The sequence below is a fragment of the Xenopus laevis genome, chromosome 8S (genome assembly GCF_017654675.1).
Source record: "Xenopus laevis strain J_2021 chromosome 8S, Xenopus_laevis_v10.1, whole genome shotgun sequence".
NCBI classification, from domain to species: Eukaryota; Metazoa; Chordata; class Amphibia; order Anura; family Pipidae; genus Xenopus; species Xenopus laevis.
Genome location: NC_054386.1, coordinates 27,104,210 through 27,124,763, shown reverse-complemented (window position 1 = coordinate 27,124,763; position 20,554 = coordinate 27,104,210). Strand labels below are relative to the sequence as shown.

The 20,554-nt window shown below is 47.0% G+C and overlaps 1 protein-coding gene, 1 long non-coding RNA gene and 1 pseudogene across 3 annotated transcripts; 1 reads left to right on the top strand and 2 right to left on the bottom strand.

The window, feature by feature from the left end:
- Positions 1-4,843: 4,843 nt before the first annotated feature.
- Positions 4,844-11,161, bottom strand: LOC108700638. Of its 2 annotated transcripts, none has more exons than XR_005963832.1 (3): positions 11,041-11,161; positions 5,186-5,260; positions 4,844-5,079 (listed from the first exon to the last, which is right to left on the bottom strand). It is a non-coding gene; the product is annotated as an uncharacterized LOC108700638 (long non-coding RNA). The 2 variants fall into 2 exon arrangements; XR_001933002.2 differs by lacking the exon at positions 11,041-11,161 and adding an exon at positions 5,590-5,679.
- bspry.S (B-box and SPRY domain containing S homeolog) lies at positions 10,575-15,975 on the top strand. Its single transcript, XM_018232507.2, has 6 exons — positions 10,575-11,427; positions 12,457-12,555; positions 13,206-13,436; positions 13,583-13,608; positions 13,690-13,814; positions 14,353-15,975. Exons 1-6 carry the CDS (start codon positions 11,092-11,094, stop codon positions 14,871-14,873), a joined length of 1,338 nt encoding a protein of 445 aa, XP_018087996.1. The 5' UTR covers positions 10,575-11,091; the 3' UTR covers positions 14,874-15,975.
- Positions 15,976-16,488: 513 nt separating this feature from the next.
- LOC108699869 lies at positions 16,489-18,337 on the bottom strand (annotated as a pseudogene).
- Between the last annotated feature and the right edge of the window lie 2,217 nt (positions 18,338-20,554).

Here is a 20,554-nt window from a genome sequence, read left to right as displayed (position 1 = left end):
GCAGATGGGGTGGTTTGGTGTGGCTTTCTCTAACTGTACCAATAAGGCCGTGGGGTGCCTCATTCTGATCTCCAGTTCCCAGAGATCCCAGCAGAGAATGTCAATTGCCAAACTAGAAAACAGCATTTAGTAAGTGAAACCATGTCACAAAGAGCTTACAATCTAATAAGGCTGAACCAAGCCAAAAGCACTAACAGCAAAGAGTTTCTGAGTAAGATCCTGCACCAAGAAAATTACACCCGATTGCAAGCTCTATGGGTCACTGTTCTACTGTCTTGTCCAACCTCTGGTATTGTTCCTTTCATTGCTCCACTGGATTGTAAGATCCTGAGACCAGCTTCCTTTCCAGATTTTTAGAATATAATAATCAGTTGGTTCTTTCACTGGGTTGTTTGGACCAAGGGGCAGCCAGTTGCCCACAGTGCAGCATCACATCCCTCACACACACACACACAGTTTGTGTATTGTTGCCGTACCCCTTTGTGTTAGTGTTGCTAAGTGATGGGGAAGGAGCGGAACAGGTCGGTCCATACACAAATCTCGCCCTGAGCCAGAGATGAAGCTCGGATCTCATTGTTGGTCACTAAGGGAGAGAGTAACACAAAGTAACGTGGAGCAGATTTGCACACATATGGTGTAAGGAATTAGAAATGGCTTCAAGGACCAAGTCATGGTGACCAGCAAGTTTATCAGAGAAGTCTACCTACTGACCAACAAGTCCATCAGAGAACTGCCTTGGTGACCAACAAGTGTATCAGATAATGCTACCTTGTAACCAACAAATCCATTATAGAACTGTACTTGATGAGCAACTAGTTCATCAGAGACGTCTACCTTGTGACCAACATGCAGATACCAGCAGGAGAGCCAAAGAATGAGGTGACAATGAAGCCCCCTACCAACCTATGAGTGGTTCAACACTGGACCTGCTGGATATGATATGGCCACAGAGATTGCAGACCCAGATCCCGAGGGCCAGCTCAGGAGTGCCACAGAGTGCCCTATTTGCTACTCCTCCTATGACAACATCTTTAAGACCCCATTGAAGCTTCCTTGTGCCCATACCTTCTGCATGGAGTGCCTCTGTCGGCTGAGCCTCTTTATTAAGCATTTGCAGCAATTTCCGTGCCCTCTCTGCAGGACTGTAGCAGTGATCCCCACTGGGGGAGTCCCCAAATTGCCTCCGAACTTTGATATTGTGGCTCAGCTCCCACCAGACATGCAGAACTTGCAGGAGGTCTGGATGGAAGGGCACAAGCTCTGCTGGATGAGAAATAAGGACTCCAACGTGCACAGAAGCTCCTTGGTGACTGTCCAGCTGTTGTCCAATCCCACGGACAACAATGCCATCCAAGAAGGTCTGGTCGCTGTACGGCAAAGCTTGTGTAGCACCCTCTGCAGGAACTTGTGGGGTTTCGGTCTAACTATATTTGCATCTGGACTTTTTCTATTTACTGTTATATTTCTACCTGTTTATTTGAACTTTAAGTGACTCAAGGAGAGCTCCTCAGATTGCCCCTCCGGTCATATTGTCCTCTCTGGCTATGTCACCTGCAAGCATAGCAAGCACTCTCCTCTGTCTTGCCCTCTCTTGCTGCAAACCTGCAAGCTTGATCTATGCATCATCTCATCCTCTTTGGATACATAAGCTGAAAGCTTGGAGAGCACCCTCCAGTATCTGGCTATATAATCTGTAAGCATGAGTAGCACCCTCTGGTGCCATCTCATCCTCTTTGGATAGATAACCTGCAAACTTGAGGAGCACCTTTCAATATCTGTTCCTCTCTGGCTACAACCTGCAACCTGCAAGCTTGAGGGGCACCCTTCAATATCTGGTCCTCTTTGGCTACAAAACCTGCAAGCTTGAGCCTCACCTTCCACCATCACATCCTCTTTGGTTATAGAACCTGCAAGCTTGAGGAGCACCCTCCATTATCTGGTATTCTCCTCTCCATATATGTTATTTGCAAGCTTGAGAAGCACCCTGGCCATCTCATAATATTTGATACATAAGCTGGAATCTTGAGTAGCACCATCCACCTAGCAACCACCAAGAACTGAATTTGTAGTCAATAATGACGACCTCCCTCTACAGAAATAAGAGTTCAAATGAAGAGAAGATGCAAGAACCCCCATTGCCATGTCCAATAAAGGTCAACTAATTACATACATAAAAGGCTTCAGGCACTTGAGGAACTGTACTGGATAATTCCCAATAACAATCAAAAAGAACTTGAAGAAGTAAGGGGTTTGGGAGGTCATTATTTATATGTAGGCCCCTTACATGCCCCGTAGTCTCAGTGGCTCCACCCATTGCCCCCTCCTGTTATTTCCATTCTATATTTGCAGCCTTGTTCTTAAAGACACATGTGTGTATGTTCCGTGTGCATTAATATCAGTTCATGGGGGGAGAAACAATAGGCTTTATATGTTACACAGTTTAATAGGAGAAATAGCATGGCAGCACCTGGGTGGCAAATGTTTAAATCACAATAGAACAGACAATGTGACATGCTGATCATGGCAACGTATGTTTTTTCGCCTCCTTATGAAATAAAATTCTGACTTTTGAAATAATGTAGCAGAATGTGCTTTTCTGTATGCGTACGGGTAGCAGATGCTATATTGTTTCCCACAGTAACGTATGAGAGTTTAGTTCATTTGCACTGCTGGGTTAGTGAACACATAATGATTTAGTAACTGTTTCCTTCCTGCTGACAAGTGTGCAACCTTTATCCATTCCCTTGTGTTTGGTACAACATTGTTACTAAGTGGGAATAAAAGCAAATACACACGTGTCTCAATGGCCCATTGAATTCTGCACAATGAGGGCAAGATACAGCTTGTACAAAAATAGAAATGTACACAGAAGGAATGTTCTGGGCTATACCCTCATACTGTACTGTCTAAGGGAATCAATATGGCACCTCCTCCTTATGTATGAATACAAATATACAGAGAAGGAGTGTTCTGGGCACACAATAAGCTATACCCTCACACTGCTCTGGGCACACAATATGCTTAGAGACTGGAGGAGTTCTAACAACATGGGAGGATATTGGTGGCTGGTTCAGACTTCAGAGTACAGTAACCAATCACATGCTTAGAGTGTCCCCTAGTGTCCATTTCACAAACTGGGGGATTGAGCATAAAGTACAGGCCGATGGTGCCTATGGGAGCCTGCATGGTACAAGTTGGTTATGGCATCAGTTTCAGACAAAGCGCTCACAAGGGGCAAATACTACTTTAGTTATGAAATCAGTCAAGACATAAAGTTACAACATTCCCTACAGTAAAAACCTAGATAAATAAATCTATAAATAGTGAATTGACATCACCCTGATGCGCCAAGTCCCCCCGATCCAGTGGTAGTGCAATTCGAACCCCCCAAAATCGCCCTCAGCAGTCACAGGGTCTACTTCCTCTATATTTACCCCCTGGCAAGGGCATTGGTGCATTATGTGATTCCAGACTTTAATTCCCTTGTCAGTCCCTTATCTTCGGTGCATCAGGTAGAGATGCAGCTACTTGGTTCTGTGGGGCTTTGGCCACTTGAAGGAGCACTGGGGAAAGGACTAAATGCCCCATACTGAAGGTAGGTACATGTAGGTACATTAGAGTACATTACAGGCCAGGCAAAATTTTCAGTGCTAGGAGTCCAGCAGGAACAGGCAGATGGACACAGTATGGCAGTTCCTACTGGAATGGATCACAGCGCTGGGAGAGAAGCAACTGCACTGAGCAGGCCTGGACTGGCAATCTGTGGGTTCTGGCAAATGCCAGAGGGGCTGCTGTATAGAAAGTTACCATATAGATGGCTGGGAGGTGGCTGTTTGGGCCTCTGTGTACTTGGAATGGCAGGGCCTATTTTGACTCCCAGTCCAGACCTGCCACTGAGTGACTATAGAGTGACCCATGTAGCTATCTACTCTATTTAGGATATGGGGGTATTGGCTCACTCCTCCCACTTGCACCAGATGCTACACATAAGGATTAATCACATGACTCAGTGGCTGAGTTGCACATGGATTCTCAGTGGCTACAGGTTAAAAGTTCAGCACCTGCATCACCGCTGCCTCCTTTGCACCGTCCATCTGCAGCGAGTAGATATCCGTTGCACACCGCTAAGGATGACAAAGGCCCCGCTGCCCATCCAGGAAGAGATTGCTGAGGCATGCTGGGATGGGAGAGAGGGAAATGAGAGTTTGTGGGCCCTCTAGTGACAGCATTCTCTAAGATATTCCAAACACTGCCAAACTACAACTCCCACACAGGTTAATGGTATGATTGGGGGCATTACCTCCAGAGCTCTGATCCCAGATGTTCACTGTGCATTCATGGTACGACAAGGCTACTGCTGGGGTGTCACACATGCCCGCGGGTAAGAAGATACAGGACGCTGTGCTAAGCAGATGCCCCCGGTATTCACACATCTTGTCCTTCGTCTGTCACAGATCCCACAGCTTGAAACATAAACAACACAATTCCAACACTGCCTGACATATCCCTTTAATAAAGGCACGGTATGTAACTCGCTCCTGCAGTGCTGCCATTGCTATACAGCAGTGATCCGCAACCAGTAGCTCGTGAGCAACAAGTTGCTCTCCAACCCCAAGAATGTTGCTCCCAGTTGCCTCAAACCAGTTGTTTATTTTTGAATTCCAGGCTTGGAGGCAAGTTTTGGTTGTATTAAAAACCAGGTGTACTGCCAAACAGAGACTCAACGTAGGTTGACAATTCACATAAGGGCTACCAAATGGCCAATTTCAACACTTATTTGGTACCCCAAGAACATTTTTTATGCTAGTGTTGCTTCCTAACTCATTTTACTTCTGAATGTTGCTCATAGGTTCAAAAGGTTGGGGTTCCCTGCTATACAGGGTACTGACTGGGAGCTGCCATATTGATTAGTCAGTATAAGGGCCCATTGCTGAAATGGACTCACAGCTACACCTGTGACAACTTAATGGTGTCCCATAAATCTTTGGGCCAGCAGAGCTTCCTGTGCAGGTCCCACACCAGCACCGTCTTGTCTCTGGAGGAGCTGAAGAGCCTGTTTGACCCAAACACACAGTAGACCTGAAAAGAGAACACAGGATCAGTGAGAAGACTGAGGTGCAACAACTAATTACAGCCTGGATCCATGTCAGAGGGGATAGTCCAGTCCAACTCCAGCCTCCAGTACCTTAGTCACCTCTCGCTCGTGCCCCACAAACCGCTTCAGGACACTTCCTGTCCTCCAATTGGACACGACCACAGCCTATGGGAGAGAAATAAAGGGGTTACAGAAGGTCCCATGGGGTCCATATGACATGTGAGGGCTTGGACTGGCACAGCTGCTGCCTGGTTGTTAGGGTGAGTTAGCCATAGCAACGACATTGGAGGGAAAGGATAAATAAATGGCAACTTCCATGTTATATAAATAGTGTTATTTCCCCTTTAACCCTACAGTGTCAAGTCTGTCACTGTGTGACCCATACACTGACTGGCACATATGATTCCCACAGAACAGAACTCACATTCTGGCACCTTGGTGTTCCCCTAATCCAAGTGACCCCAAAGCTCCCCAGCGTCACACCCAGCACCTACCTTGTCCTCCCCCCCTGGAGACGCACAAGTCCGATTTGAGAGCTGTGATGTAGGTAACTGCTTCCTTGTGCACCCAGCTGTGTGCGGGGGATGGCTGAACTAGAGCGCTCTCCTCCCTGCAGCTCTTGGCCCTGGCATGGAAAACGACCAAATGCTGTGACACTTTCATACATTCCTGTCTATTAACAGTTGTGTTTCTTCTGCCCAAGCTGTACTTCCTTTTCCCCTCCCACTAAAGGGTAACTGCATCTGCCCTGGGCCTTGTGAGACTATACAGTAACGCTAATCCTAAATTCCAGTCCAAACTTCCTGCCATAAAGCAACTTGCTACTGCTGTATTGCTGCAAGAAAGGAAGTAGAGACAGTCACGTGCAAGCAGAGCATTTCTCCCCAATGTGTGTACCCCGAACCCCTGCCACTGTACCTGTTTTTAAAACTGTTCCTTTTAACCTTGCTCTGCAATTTCCCATCACCGGCGGCAGACTACACAGGGGGAGCTGTTGCACTGAGACCTTGGGGGGCAGACATCAGGGGTCCTGTAAACTTAAAGTGACCTGGTGGGAGATAAATATCTGCTCATTGGTTAGGAGGGGCTCAAATAAACTCCATATGCCAGTAACATTGCCAGCATTAACTAGTGACTTAACTTCCCTTTTAAATCCGCAGCTGCACAATCCACATAGTCCCATATATATAATTATATAAATATAAATACAAATAGAGAGGGACGGATGAGGGGGGGGTAAAACAGAAGGGGGGAGGGGACACAGACATGTCAAAGTCATCTGGGCCAGCGCTCTGCATTATGTTACTGGTGGAAATTTGCCCAAATTTCATGAGGATAATGAGCCCGAGAGCCACTGACATGACTGACAGGAGGCTCATTAGCTCACAGAGGGGCGGGATTAGTGAGGGCAGGACCGCCATCAGAAATCACAGGGCCCCATACAACAAAATTTCCTGGGCCCCCTGGGCTGAGTCCACTGCAAGCCCCACCTACAGGTCCGCCCTCCCCACCCCACAGGTCCGCCCCCCACCACACAGTAAAAAAACTGGTGGCTAGGGTTCCCACATGTTAATAAAAAATAAAAAGATATTGGTGGTCAGGGCCCCCCATAAAAAAACATTTGTGGCCAATTAAAAAATATTGGTGGCTAGGACCCCGCATGAGAAAAAAAAATTGGTGGCCAAAATTGGTGGCCAGGCCCCACATTATACGAAAATTGGTGGCCAGGGCCCCTTAAACGTCCCTGCCTTCCCGAAGTCAGCAGCTCTCAGAAAGATGGGGGGCCCAGCTAATCAAGTAAGTGTGGCGTGACTGGGCCCCCCCTTCCCCTCGGGCCCCCTACAACTCTCCCCCCTGTCCCCCCCTGATGGCTGCCCTGAGTGAGGGCATGGGAGTTGTTACCTGGGGCATTTGTGAGACTCTGGCCACAGACTGAGATGCCATTATCCCCACAGGGCTCCAATACCCCTGCCATAAAGCAAATCAGAACTGCTGTGCGTTCACAGGAAGCAGGGACAGAGCCACAGTGTGTTACTCACACGCGCAGACCTGCCCCTCTCACACTTGCCCCTGCCTTGTAGCCTGAGATTGGTCCTTGATTGTTCCAGTACGTAACTCCCCCTAAACTCCCAGCAACCCCCTGAAAACCGCACAGCAAGCCACATGCCCCACCCCAGCTCAGGGATGTGTATATGTGCCCTGCACTCCTAGCAGCCCCCGAGAGCACTCCCTGTACAGTAACACTATCTCATAACACTGACTCACTCCCACTCGTGCTGCCAGGAATGGTAGTACAGCCAGAGCGCATTCACACTTTAACATGCTCTAAAGCCTGGCTTGTCTGCAGCAAGAGGAACGCCGTGTGGGACTGGGAGGTGAGGGGTCCTGGCCTCTCCAAACTATTATTTCTTTTATATCTACTTACTATAGTCATTATTAAAGTGGAGATTGAAAGGAAAGCGATCCAGGAATGGAGACGTGAGCGCACACCGGCAAACTGCCTGGCAGGTGTAGCTGATAGATCCGCTCTGGCCGCGGCGAACAACAATCCAAGGAAATAAGGGTTGCGGGCACCTCCAAATTATATCAAGACGTGCGAACCGAAATAGTATAAAACAAGTCCATCTTTATTAAATCAGGTTAAAAATAGCGGGCAGGGGAAAAAACAGGCTTGACGCGTTTCGTGACGACAAGGTCACTTCATCAGAAGCATGAATGCCCCCTGCTGGAACCTCACTGAAATAACATTCACAATTAAGAACATTGAGAACATGTGTTAAAAGTCACGTAACGGGTATACTCTGTGTGTGAATAATATTAAACCTATATAAATATAACACAAATCTGAAAAAATCTCTATAGTATGATACAAATATTAATATAAATATTAATATTAAGTGAGGGAATACTAGCAGCACCCATCATATAAAGTTGAAAGATCAAAAAATCAAAAAAATCAAAAAATCATCAAAAATTAATAAATTATTTTTGAACATAAGATAATTGATAAGATAGTTGGAAGAATGATAATAATAATAATTTAGGAAACACAACGGGCAAACAAACAGCTGAGAAGTAATATACGCTAGGAAAAAGTTATTATTATACAAAAATGAAATGAAAAATAAATAAATAAACTAAATTAAATTTAAGTTTAAATTTAACAATCAATAAAACATGTCAATTCCCATTCTCTATTCAACCCATATGGGGTCACGTCACCGTATTTAGCTTATGAATCCAGTAGGCTTCTTTCCTTAGGAGGGAATTATCGATGTCACCCTTGCGTATATCCGCTACAACTCTGTCCATTACCTGGCTTTACAGGCTTTACTGTCATGTTTTTCGATCAAATGTTTGGAGACCGCAGAACTACAATCACCACGTGGGACACTGCCCAGATGTTCAGATACACGCTTCCTAAGTGGACGAGTGGTCTTACCTACGTACTGTAGACCACAATAACAAGTAATGAGGTATACAATATTGCAAGTGCCACAATTTGCGTAAAAGTTGATATTATAGATTCTCCGATCCAATCTACCACTGAAGGTTTTCGAAGGTTTCATATAACGTATAACATGTGCCGCAGCCACTGACACCACACCTGTAGCACCCTTTAACTTTTAACCAATGTGTGGGTCCAGATGGATCGAGCTCAGAGAAAAGGCTAGGTGAAAGGATCGACCCCAGACAGGGGCCCCTTTTAAAGGCAAAATTAGGTTGTGATGGCAAAAAATCTCTTAATCTGGGATCCTGGCCCAAAACATTCCAATATTTTTGTGGATATTAAAGTGGACCTGTCACCCAGACATAAAAAGTTGTATGATAAAAGTCCTTTTCAAATTAAACATGAAATCCAATTTTTTTTTTAAATCCAATTTTTTTTTTCATTAAAGCATTCATAGCTGTTGTAAACTCATTTAAAAATCGCAGCTGTCAATCAAATATTGTCTGCCTTAGGCATAGAGGCGGAACAAGCAACTACTTTCACTTTCCATTCAGCACTTCCTAGATGCCACTGCTCTCCCCACATTCCCCCCTCTCTCTTTACCATTTAATTGTGTAGCCAGGACATGGGGATGGTCATCAGGTCCCCCATTCTGGTGCACAAACAAGATTCTGAGATGATGCAAGGCTTGCCTTAATAACGCTGTCCACAAATTGGCTCCTGCCTGCTTGCTATAATCATGAGTTCCCAGACCCAAGGAAACAAGATTCATATAATTTATACATAAAATAGAATTTGGAATAATTTTTTAGGGTGACAAGTCCCCTTTAAGCCCATAAAGAAATAGGGAATGATCTTGAAATTGACCAAATGACCACTGACACCTGGACCCATTGAAGCTTTATACACCTATGGGCCAGTCCCACACTGGCAGCGCCTCTCTGGGCAGCAGGAAGGGAAGAGATGATGAAAACAAGGACAGACATTTGCCAGTACTGCCCAGTAACCCATAGCAACCAATCAAATCTTTCTTCTTATTCCTTCTCCCTGCACCCAGCTCCAACAAACTGATCAATGATTGGCTGCTCTGGGTTACTGCCCACATTTTGCCTAGTGCTGTTCAGTCTGTCCTTTACGCTACTGCCCCCCCCCAACATTCCACCTGCACAGCCTCCTTATCCACAGGGAACTCCCCTCACTGACTCCTTCCTGCAGCAAATCAACTTGCCCTGCTGCAACAATCCACATTCCCCCCCCCCCCCCCAATTATCTCTCCCAGACCAGCTCTGCCTGTATATTAGACCCTGACATTATGGAATGGGGGGGTTGGATCTGACTGGGAGTCTAAAGAGACAGTAACTCTTCCCAGCAGCAGTCTCCATGGGGAGGAGGAATGTGGCTTGAGCAATATAGAAGAGTGGAACCCGCACCTGCCTGTGATGTTGGCCCAGATTTGTGCCACTGATTTAATAAGATTGGGGGGGGTAGAGATCTGACCTGAGCTCTCATTCCTCAAGTGCAGACAGATGAAAAATTAAAGGGGAAATGCAAAGAGACATAACTAGAGGGGGGCAGGCCATGGCGCAGGACATGCAGCCGGGCCCCGCCCCCCTCCTTACGGCCGGAAACAGCGGCATTTCCCTAAGGAGAGAGTGGCATGTGAGCTGCCGGGGGGCCCTGAGGGGGTGCGGGCACCTCTTGCTCCCCCGGTAGTTATGCCACTGGAAATGCACCTTTGCAATTGGTCATTAATTGGGTGATTGGAAGCCAAGGGCCACAAAAGCAGAGCTCCATGGTGTTGCCAGCTGAGCAGATGTAGTTGAATAGGTAACCATAGCAACCAACAGGTAGGCAGCAGGTCCGGACTGAGAATTAATAGGCCCTGGCATTTCAGGTACACAGAGGCCCAAACAGCCCCCACCAGCCCACTAAATAGTAACATTCTATGGCACCTTATAGCAGCCCCTCTGGCATTTGCCAGAACCCACAGATTGCCAGTCCGGGTCTGGTAGGCAGGATGGGCACTCTCATTAGATATCATCTGATCACGTCATTATCATTGCTACCCGAATCTGGGGGGAAAGAAGTGTAAGCTCAGAGGGATACTGGACCATTGGAATATTTGCCTTTAGGGCAAGATGCTGAGGCAGTTTATGTGCATTCTTTGCCCAGGCACAAAAAAAATGTATCATGGACAGAATTTTGTGTGGAGGAGGCTGGGTGCTGGGTGCCCACTCAGATGGTGACAGGGGCCTGCTTGGATTCCCAGCAACAGTGGATTGTAGGTGGCTTGGTGCCTCTATGAGAGTTCCAACAAGACAGTGGGTGAGCTGAATGCAGAGGGCAGGGTGCAGGGAGTGTGGGGCTGATGCAGAGGGGATGGTGCAGGGAGTGGGGCTGATGCAGGAGGGCAGGGTGGCTGCAGGAGGTTGGCAGTGGGTGCGGATTGCTGGGGGGGTGAAAGTAGCGACTCGTGGCCCCGCCCATTCCCTACCTGTCGAACAGGTGCAGCGCACAGTGGAGAATCGCACGGAGTTGCAGCGACATGTCAGGGGAGCAGGGGCCACTGTGGGCGATCTCGGGGCCCCAGATGTGGGCAGGAATCGGGCAGGAGGGACACGGGGAGCCCTGGGTAGGAGAGTGGATCCCGGGCGAGCAGGAGATCAGCCTGGGGGGCCCAGAAGAGGAGCCCGGTGACCTTGGAATAATCCCCGCACAGCCTGGCACAGCGGAGCAGCAATCAGCAGACACCTGCCGGGAACACGGGGAGCAACTCCTCTGGTTCTGTTACCCCGAGTCCAGGCTCATCTGCCCCCAGTGCCGGACCCACTGCCACAACCACCGGACTGTCCCCTTGGAGGAGAGAGCCGCCCACATCCGGGTGAGTCCCGACTGCTTAATGCTCACCCGACATCACCCTGGCCACTGGCACCCACAGGGTTATCCTCTCCCCCCCTATACAGTTAAACAGTGCCAGCTGCTGGGCTCTGGAACTCACAGGGTTACCCATTTCTAAAAGAGGGGTAGATTTCCAGGGTGAACTGGGGGGCACACACTATACCAGCCATGCAGGATGCCAGCGCACCCATTCAGTCCAGTGATATTGGGCATAGGACTGGCAGGGCAGTAATGTACATAAGGACAGGTGGCAGGAGAAGGTGGCACTTAACCATCTGTGATGTAAAGGTGTTGCCTACCCACCCCACTAGTTAGCCATTAACCTGGCCACTGACTAGCAGCCACAACTTGCAGTTGGTCCTTTCTGGTTTGTGAATGAAATCCCTTTCTGTGTTGCAGATCCCCTCTTTGTTGCTATGGTCTGACCATTCCTAGCAACCAGGGGGCTGCTGATATATAAGAACCTAAGCAGAAGTGGGAACAGTTTAGGTCAGCCTGAAACCTGCTGCAATTTCAATGAGGAACTTGCCCTTTTAACCAATGCCGCGTTGCTTGGATATGTGTGTGACCGTAGCACAATGGGCCCTTTATAGTGACGGGAGAAGGTATGGAGCTGGGTTACTGGACCCCAGGCTGGATTCCAGGGTAGAGTGTCATTAGGTGCTGCTGGAGGTAAAATCCAACCCCTCTGCCAATGCCACATTCCTGCAAGGCCACAGGTTTAATTTTCCCATTCACAATGGATTATACGCTCAGCTGAATCTGCACACTCAGCCTGTGACACCAGTTATACAAGTACCCCCCCACTATTATCTGTCCCATGTGTAGTTGCAAATGGTTCAACACATTCATCCACTCCAGTGAAACAGCACCCTCTTGTGGCACCTGAACCCCTAAACAGAGACAGGGGCTTCTTTTACTCATAAAGGAACGGTCCCGTCCTTTAATAAGCCAGTTTACTGTCCCTTTAAGCAAAATGACTAATTAAAGCTTTTTTCTTCTCTGCCCCCAGAACAAGATTGTGGACCGGTGTGAGAAACTGCAACTGCAGACAGCAGGGATAGAAAAGTACTTGGGGGATACCCTGCCCACAAAGACCACACATGTGGCGGTAATGCCAGTGCTCTGTCAACTTGCTTGCACATTAGCATAGGGTACTTTGGCACCGCTTGGTTACCCCAGGGATTCCCATTGGGTTACACTAGGAATGGGGCAGTGCACAGTCACTTGTTTGCTTCAGGGATTCCCATTGGGTTACATTAGGAATGGGGCAATGCACAGTCATTGGTTGCCTCAGGGATTCCCATTGGGTTACACTAGGGATAGGGAAGTGCACAGTCACTTGGTTGCACTAGGGATTCCCATTGGGTTGCACCAGAGATTCCCATTGGGTTACACAAAGAATGGGGCAGTGCACAGTCACTTGGTTGCACTAGGGATTCTCATTGGGTTACACTAGGGATAAGGCAGTGCACAGCACTTGGTTGCACAGGAGATTCCCATTGGGTTACACTAGGAATGGGGCAGTGCACAATCACTTGGTTGCCCCAGAGATTCCCATTGGGTTACACTAGGGATAGGACAGTGCACTAGGAATGGGGCAGTGCACAGCCACTTGGTTGCACCAGAGATTGATGGAACATTAATTATAACTTGATGGTGGCCAATCATTCCATGCCCTGTCCTGTATTCTGCGCTTAGGCTCCACCCCTCGGATCAGGTTGCCATCTAATGCCAGTCCTTGTTGCTCCTTATGTACAGGCCACAGCCAGAGCGGCCAGGGAGCTGGTGATCCAGAGGCTGAACCTGATCAGGTCTGTGTGTGACAACGAGGAGCAGCGGCTGCTGGAAGAGGTCCATGCTGAGGAAGAGAGGGCCCAGCAGGGAATCCTCACCCATAGTGCCCACTGGAACGAATCTGCCCAGAAACTCTCCGATATTAGGACCTCCCTGGTGGACACACTGACCAAGCTCGATGACCTCAGCCTCATTGTGAGTGGAGAGGGATCTTACCTAGTTTGAAATATACAGCTGTGTTTGCTAGGGTCACTTTCTGTAGTAACCAGATACTAGCAGAGCCAGGATGAATAGGTTTACAATACCACCACTTATGTGAATATTTCCCCTTTTTTGTATAGAATTCAGAGGAAGCCATAGAACACAGGTGAGTCCATGTCCGGGGGGGTTTATTGTACAAATATGGCGGTCATTTGCCCTAACGCTCCGCTCTTGTCTCCCTTTTCAGGACAGAGGAAGCAGAAGGGATCCTAGAGCCGCAGGACTCGGACAAGTTAAACTTTAACCCAAACTGCGTCCAGAGTCCAATATTGAACAGGCTGTGGGCTTCCTCCATCTTCTGCTGCCCCGCAGGTCAGTTTCTAGCACAGCTGCCCACCAACCGACCTGTCACCTGCCCAATAATTGCATTTTAACCCCTAAACACCAAGTGGTGCAAATAAAATGTAGAAAACAAACACAATCTGGGAAGTTAAACAGTCGCAGATGAAACCTGGAATTTCCTGATGACATCACAAAATGTTTCTAGGAGTACAGTAACCCTTCACCCACCTCGCCCCAACTGCCACTAGCACAGGGTGCTATAAAGTCATGCTGGGAAATTCCTAAGGGCCTATAATAAAGCCCTATTAGGATTATGTTTCATTTCATTGGTTTGTAGGTGCTGTTAGTTATACAATTTAAGGACTGCACCCCCCAACCTCTCATTCCCAAAACCAAGGGGGTTACTATGCACCTCCCTTTGCTGCTATAACTACCCCAGTGCTTCTGGGAAGGTTCCCATTAGATGTTGGAACATGGTTGCTGGGAGTTGCATCAGTGAGGTTGGCGTGGATGTTGGGCACCAGGCCTGGCACTGGCAGATTAAGGCTCATTATTTTCTTTTTGGCAGTGTGTGAGGACCTGGCGTTTGACATGAAGACCGCTGGGCCCCTGTTGGTGCTGACAGAGGACCAGGCTCTGCGGTTTCTCCAGAAAAAGCCCAAGAACTATTCTGACGAGCCGGAACGCTTTAACCACTGGCCCAACTGCTTGGCCACCAGGTCATTCCAAGGCGGCACCCATACTTGGAAGGTGAATGTGGAGAAAAGTGGTGCTTACAAACTGGGTGTGGCCTACGGGTCCATGGCGCGCAAGGGCTCGGGAAACGACTCACGGCTTGGGTACAACCTGGATTCTTGGGTCTTTTCCCGATACGACAAGGACTTCCGCTTCTCCCACAATTCCGAGCATCAGGCGGTGGAGCTACTCCGAAACCCCAAACATATCGGGGTTGTACTGGATTTTGACAGAGGGGAACTCATCTTTTATGACCCTGGTGCTTGCATTATCCTCCACACCCACCGGACCAAGTTCCGACACCCGGTTTTTCCCGTCTTCGCTGTGGCAGACGAGACCATTGCCCTTATATAATGAGTCTAAAGGGCAACTTGTACTATTTATATTCAAAGGAATCATTTCCCAAACTGCCCAAATACTTTATAGTGTAACACAGCAACATCTCTGCACCTGGACTCCATATTCAGCAGACTGCCAGCCCCCACCTGTGATCCCCCTAGCCATCAGCACCCTCAGGCACCCATTGCCCCAAACTGTCAGTGGGGCCCTCGATGTGCTCTAAACTATTGATTGTATTAGAAGGACTGTGCCTGTCTTGCCATGGACTTGTAATAGAACTGCAATCATGAATTTCACCCCAGGAGTCTGTCTGTCCTGCTGAGACAGTTCCTTTCTGTTTATTCTCGTTTACCCACTGTATGTAACTATAAATTATAGGCACTTCCCTCCTCCCATATGTATAAATACAAATATACAGAGAAGGAATATTCTGTGATGTATTTGGGAAACCAGGGGGGCAGGAGATGTAAGGTATTTGGGTAACTGCAGTGTTTCACATGAAGAACTGAATCGCTGAAGGCAAAACCCACCTAGATATGAGAATCCCCCCATTTACACTGCTTCTTCCAGGGGTGGTTGACCTTTAGGTTCACATTTAGAAGGTTAAAGAATTGCCACTACTAAGGAACTTTTCAATCTTTATTATTTACTAGACATTAAGCCTGTTAAATTAACGGGCGCTAGAACATATGTAACGACGGTCTGTGGGGCACATGTGCAGTAGCGCAATCCCACGGACACAGGGACTGGACGCAGAGACACTTCAACTTTATTATATAGGATAGTTGGGTTACCAGATCTCTTGAAATTTAGGGACATTTATCAGACATGTCCCTGAAGTTTCAAGTGATCTGGTTGATCCTGTTATGTTTTCTGTAAAATCACAACTCTGATCCTAGATGTTTAATGTGAATCTCTGTCATAATGTAAAACAGGATTCCTGGAAGAAATGGCGGGTATAGGATCTCTAATTACGGGAAGGCCATCTCCCATAGACTCCATTTTAATCAAATAACTTAAAATGTTAAAACATATTTTCTTTTTGAATAAGATAATTAACATTTTTAAACTTGCTTTCCTTTTTCTCTGTACTCATAAAACAGTGTGTTGTACCTGATTCCGACTAAGATATAATTAATCCTTTTTGGTGGGAAACGGTGTGGAGATCCAAATTATGGAAACATCCCCTTATCTAGAAAACCATAACATTCTGAGCAGTCTGGTTCACTGATCTTATACATGTACATAGTAACATTCAGTACCAGGAAATACACCGCTAAACCAAAGCAAGAAAATAGGTCATTTTACCCAGAACAACACGTTTTGGTCAAGCAGCAAAATCGAGACTTTTAGCATTTTTTATTTGTTTTAATATCAGAACATAAACACTGTGCCTCATTATTTCGTAGCCAGACCAGTGCTTTATATAGACAATATAAAGAAAGTCTGACAACTTTTGTCTAAATGGCTGATGCTACAAATTACGTTTTATAAATGTTATTGAAATGAATGGCCTATGGGTGGTGGTTCCAGTTCCCAGAAGGAACCTGGGGAACCCGACAGGTGATATTTCACTGAAATTGCATCAGCACGTAACCACTTTAGAAAATTGCCAAGTAATCGTGGGCTTGCAGTTTGCGTTCCAGAGAACTGTTCCGCATCACGTGATTGAACTTGACTCAGAAGGCGATGAGATGTGCGAGAGTGAGGCGTGGTGCGCATTTCCGGAATTGCATTGGACAGAGTTAGTGTCCAGCGGTTTAGTCGTGGTTTAGACTGTGATCTAGAAGTGGGGGCCGGGCTATACACCTTTAAACAATAATCTACATCGCTAGGAGACGGTCCATGGGGCACATGTGCAGTAGCGCAATCTCACGGACACAGGGACTGGACGCAGAGACACTTGAACTTTATTATATAGGATTTGTTATAGTTTTTTTCTAATCAATTGCCTTTTCCTTCTGACACCTTTAAAATGAGGGCAGCGAAAACAACAATTCCTCTATGAGGTTACAGTTGTATTGTTTCCATTGATAATCAGGTTTCCATTCAGGTCCTCTTATATTCATTCAAACCACTCCCTGGTTATAGGTCACGTGACCCCTAGCAACGCTAGACAAATTATGAAATGCCAAACTGGAGAGTTGCTGAACAAAAAGTCAAATAATAAAAAAATGTGAAAATGTTTTCAGACTGTCTTAGACAGTCACTCTCTGCATCAGACTAAAAGTTAACTCAAAGGTGCACAACCCCTTTAAAAGCCCCGCCCATCTACCCATAATTCTATTTGTACAAGTCACATGGTAGAATTAGGTCACTGAGTTTTTTTATAACCCCTACCAGTTTGAGAATGATTTGCTCAGGGGACTGGATTACATGCTTCTCTGGAATGTTCCACTGCAGTTTGGAGGGTGGCTGCGCATTCCCACCATCCTTTCTGCACAATAGTCTTTCACATAATCGTCCCCCACAGGCGGCACTTTAGCCAAGCTAAGCGCCTTATGAAATATTAAAAGTAATGGATAGTACACCCAATTTAGAAAAAATAATAAATTTATTACAAAAAAAGAAAAAGAAAAAAATTACAAAAATTATACAAAAAAATAAATAATATATTGGTGAGCCCAACGCGTTTTCGACCTTAAGGGTCTTCCTCAGGGGCACAAATAAACAAAAAAATCAAAAAGGCAGGAGTGAGTATCAATTCAAAGTATCCCTCCAGGTGGCACTGCCTCAGCTCCTCCTCCAGCCTCCTGTGAAAATAGAGATAACAGCCATCCTGAGCCCCATGCAGGAATCTAGTGCCTCCCTGGCTCCTGGTACCAAGGCCCATTGTGGGCAGTGGAGAAGACTTGGTACAGCTGTTTGGCCAGGGACTGGACAGTCTCAGCATTTCCCAGAAAGTTGGAAGGTCTGGAACACCACATCCAGCCATCACTGCCGGGAGTTCAGGCCCTGCGCCAACCCATAGTTTGGGAAGAGAAGGCTGTGAGTTTGGTAGGCATTCCGGAAAGATGTCTCCAAGGTGCTGGGGTCCACGCAGAGACCTCGCTTCTTGGCTTCAGCATAAAACTGCTGTCCCACCGACACACGGACCAGCAACAGGGTGTCTTTTACATCCCACGTTATCAGCCGCAAACCCATCCTTCATTGGCTGTTGTGGAACCAGAGAGAGGTTAGTGGAGGGGCCAGGGGTATTTGGTGTAAGCAGTTTGATTTCAGAGAAGGTTCTACACAAATATACAGAGAAGGAATGTTCTGAGCACCCAATAAGCTATACCCTCATACTGTACTGTCTAAAGGAATCAATATGGCACATCCTCCCATATGTATAAATACAAATATACAGAGAAGGAATTTTCTGGGTACACAATACGGTATACCCTAATACTGTACTGTCTAAGGCAGGGGTGCCCAAAAGTTAGATCGGGATCTACCAGTAGACCTTTAGTTGGTGATCATTAGATCTCAAGACGCAGTCAACAAACAGCTTGACTAATTTACCCATCTGCTTTATTCTTTTCATTCAGATATTTATTCTGTAAAGGTTACCTAAGAAATAGTTGTTTTTTAAACATAGTAATATAAATTCTCTTATAAATCAATATAATATTTAAGTAATATTTTCCATGGAACAGAATGCTAACAGTGATATTATGGATCATAATGGGACAACATCATTACAAGTATACCCTGCATTAGTAAAGTATGGGCACTCCTGGTCTATAATATGGCACCTTCTCCCATATGTATAAATACAAATATACAGAGAAGGAATGTTCAGGGCACACAATAAGTTATACCTTCAGACTGTACCGTCTAAGGGAATCAATATGGCACCTCCTTCCATATGTTCTGGGCACACAATAAGCTATAGCCTCATACTGTACTGTCTAAGGGAATCAATATGGCACCTCCCACCTCCCATATGTATAAATACAAATATACAGAGACAGTTCTGTAGCAATAAGAAGACATATAATAATACTGATCATTGCAGGAAACTGTGAAAGTTGAATAGAAGTCGAATGACTTGCATCCCCCTGTGATTTGTACAATAGACCCCCCCCTCCAGTGCTGGTATTTATGTGCATAACAGACATCTGTAAGGGCAATAAGGAGATTTTCTTACCTGGTAAACCTCTTTTGCGTAGGCCCATACTGTCAGTGCAGGAGGTATGGGGTTAAGTTCTCCTCTCTGGAGGTAGGACAAACTTTAAGTGCTTTCTTAGGCTTCCACACCTAAGGGCGGGATGCTGCACTGACAGTATGGACTTACGCAAAAGAGGACTTCCAAAACAAAGCATTTGATCTGCAGGGAGTGTGAAACTCCTTTACCGGATAATTACCCTAGAGGCAGATGTGAAACCTGTTTAGCCAAGAGGAATTCAACTACTTAAAATCTGTAAGGATCAGCCCGGGACTCGAACCTTTATTTCCCAGATTCTGGACATTGTGTGTTCTTTTGAGCCACTGGGGGCTCTTTGAGGCTGATCCTTACCCTTGTGTGTCTTGTGTTTCATGTACCTGTCAGTTTCTAGTGTGTTCCTCCCCATTCTCCACCCACCTCGTTTACCCTCATGTGTTTCCCATTCCCAATTACCGTCCCTTTATTAACCCCGCCCTGAGCCTTGCTCAGGGCTGAGTCATTAATTGTAATCGTATCCTGTATCTGGTCATTGTATCTTGTTCTTGTGATTCCTTACCTGTATCCCAAGCTCCTGGATTCCAAGCTCCTGTGTTGCCTTGTTCCAGCATTGTTTCCTTATCCTCACCTTCCTGGTAATTACCTTATTTTGAACTGTTCCTGTGTTATTTGCAAGCTCCAAGTAAACCTGCTTTATTTTCACCATGTCTGCCTCCTCTATCATCTATGGGTACACCCCTGGGCTTCCGCCATATCCTCTCCCAATGGAATGGCTATCCACTATCACAGCGGTTCCACGCTGTAACCCTTACAGAATGACTCAGCCAAACAAGAAGCCCTTGGGAAAGCCCTCCATGCTTTCTTGTCCCGATGTGGAACTACAACTCCCTTGGGGTGGGGAGAATGAGGCAAAAGTCAGCTCCCATTTCTGTGATGATGTCTATCAGGATTTCTCTCTGACGATGACTGGGAGGCATTCAGTCTTCGATGTGGGCTGGGAAGATTCAGATTCGAGCGAAGATGAGCTACAAACTGCTATCTGGCCTGTGTCTGGTCGTCCACCTCCAGTTTCTTGGCCTTTGAAATCCTCACCGCTGTCTGCTCCTGTTCCAGGGCCAGCTATGCCTCTGCAGTCTGCTCCTGTTCCAGGGCCAGCTATGCCTCTGCAGTCTGCTCCTGTTCCAGGGCCAGCTATGCCTCTGCAGTCTGCTCCTGTTCCAGGGCCAGCTATGCCTCTGCAGTCTGCTCCTGTTCCAGGGCCAGCTATGCCTCTGCAGTCTGCTCCTGTTCCAGGGCCAGCTATGCCTCTGCAGTCTGCTCCTGTTCCAGGGCCAGCTATGCCTCTGCAGTCTGCTCCTGTTCCAGGGCCAGCTATGCCTCTGCAGTCTGCCTCCTGTTCCAGGGCCAGCTATGCCTCTGCAGTCTGCTCCTGTTCCAGGGCCAGCTATGCCTCTGCAGTCTGCTCCTGTTCCAGGGCCAGCTATGCCTCTGCAGTCTGCTCCTGTTCCAGGGCCAGCTATGCCTGTGCAGTCTGCTCCTGTTCCAGCAC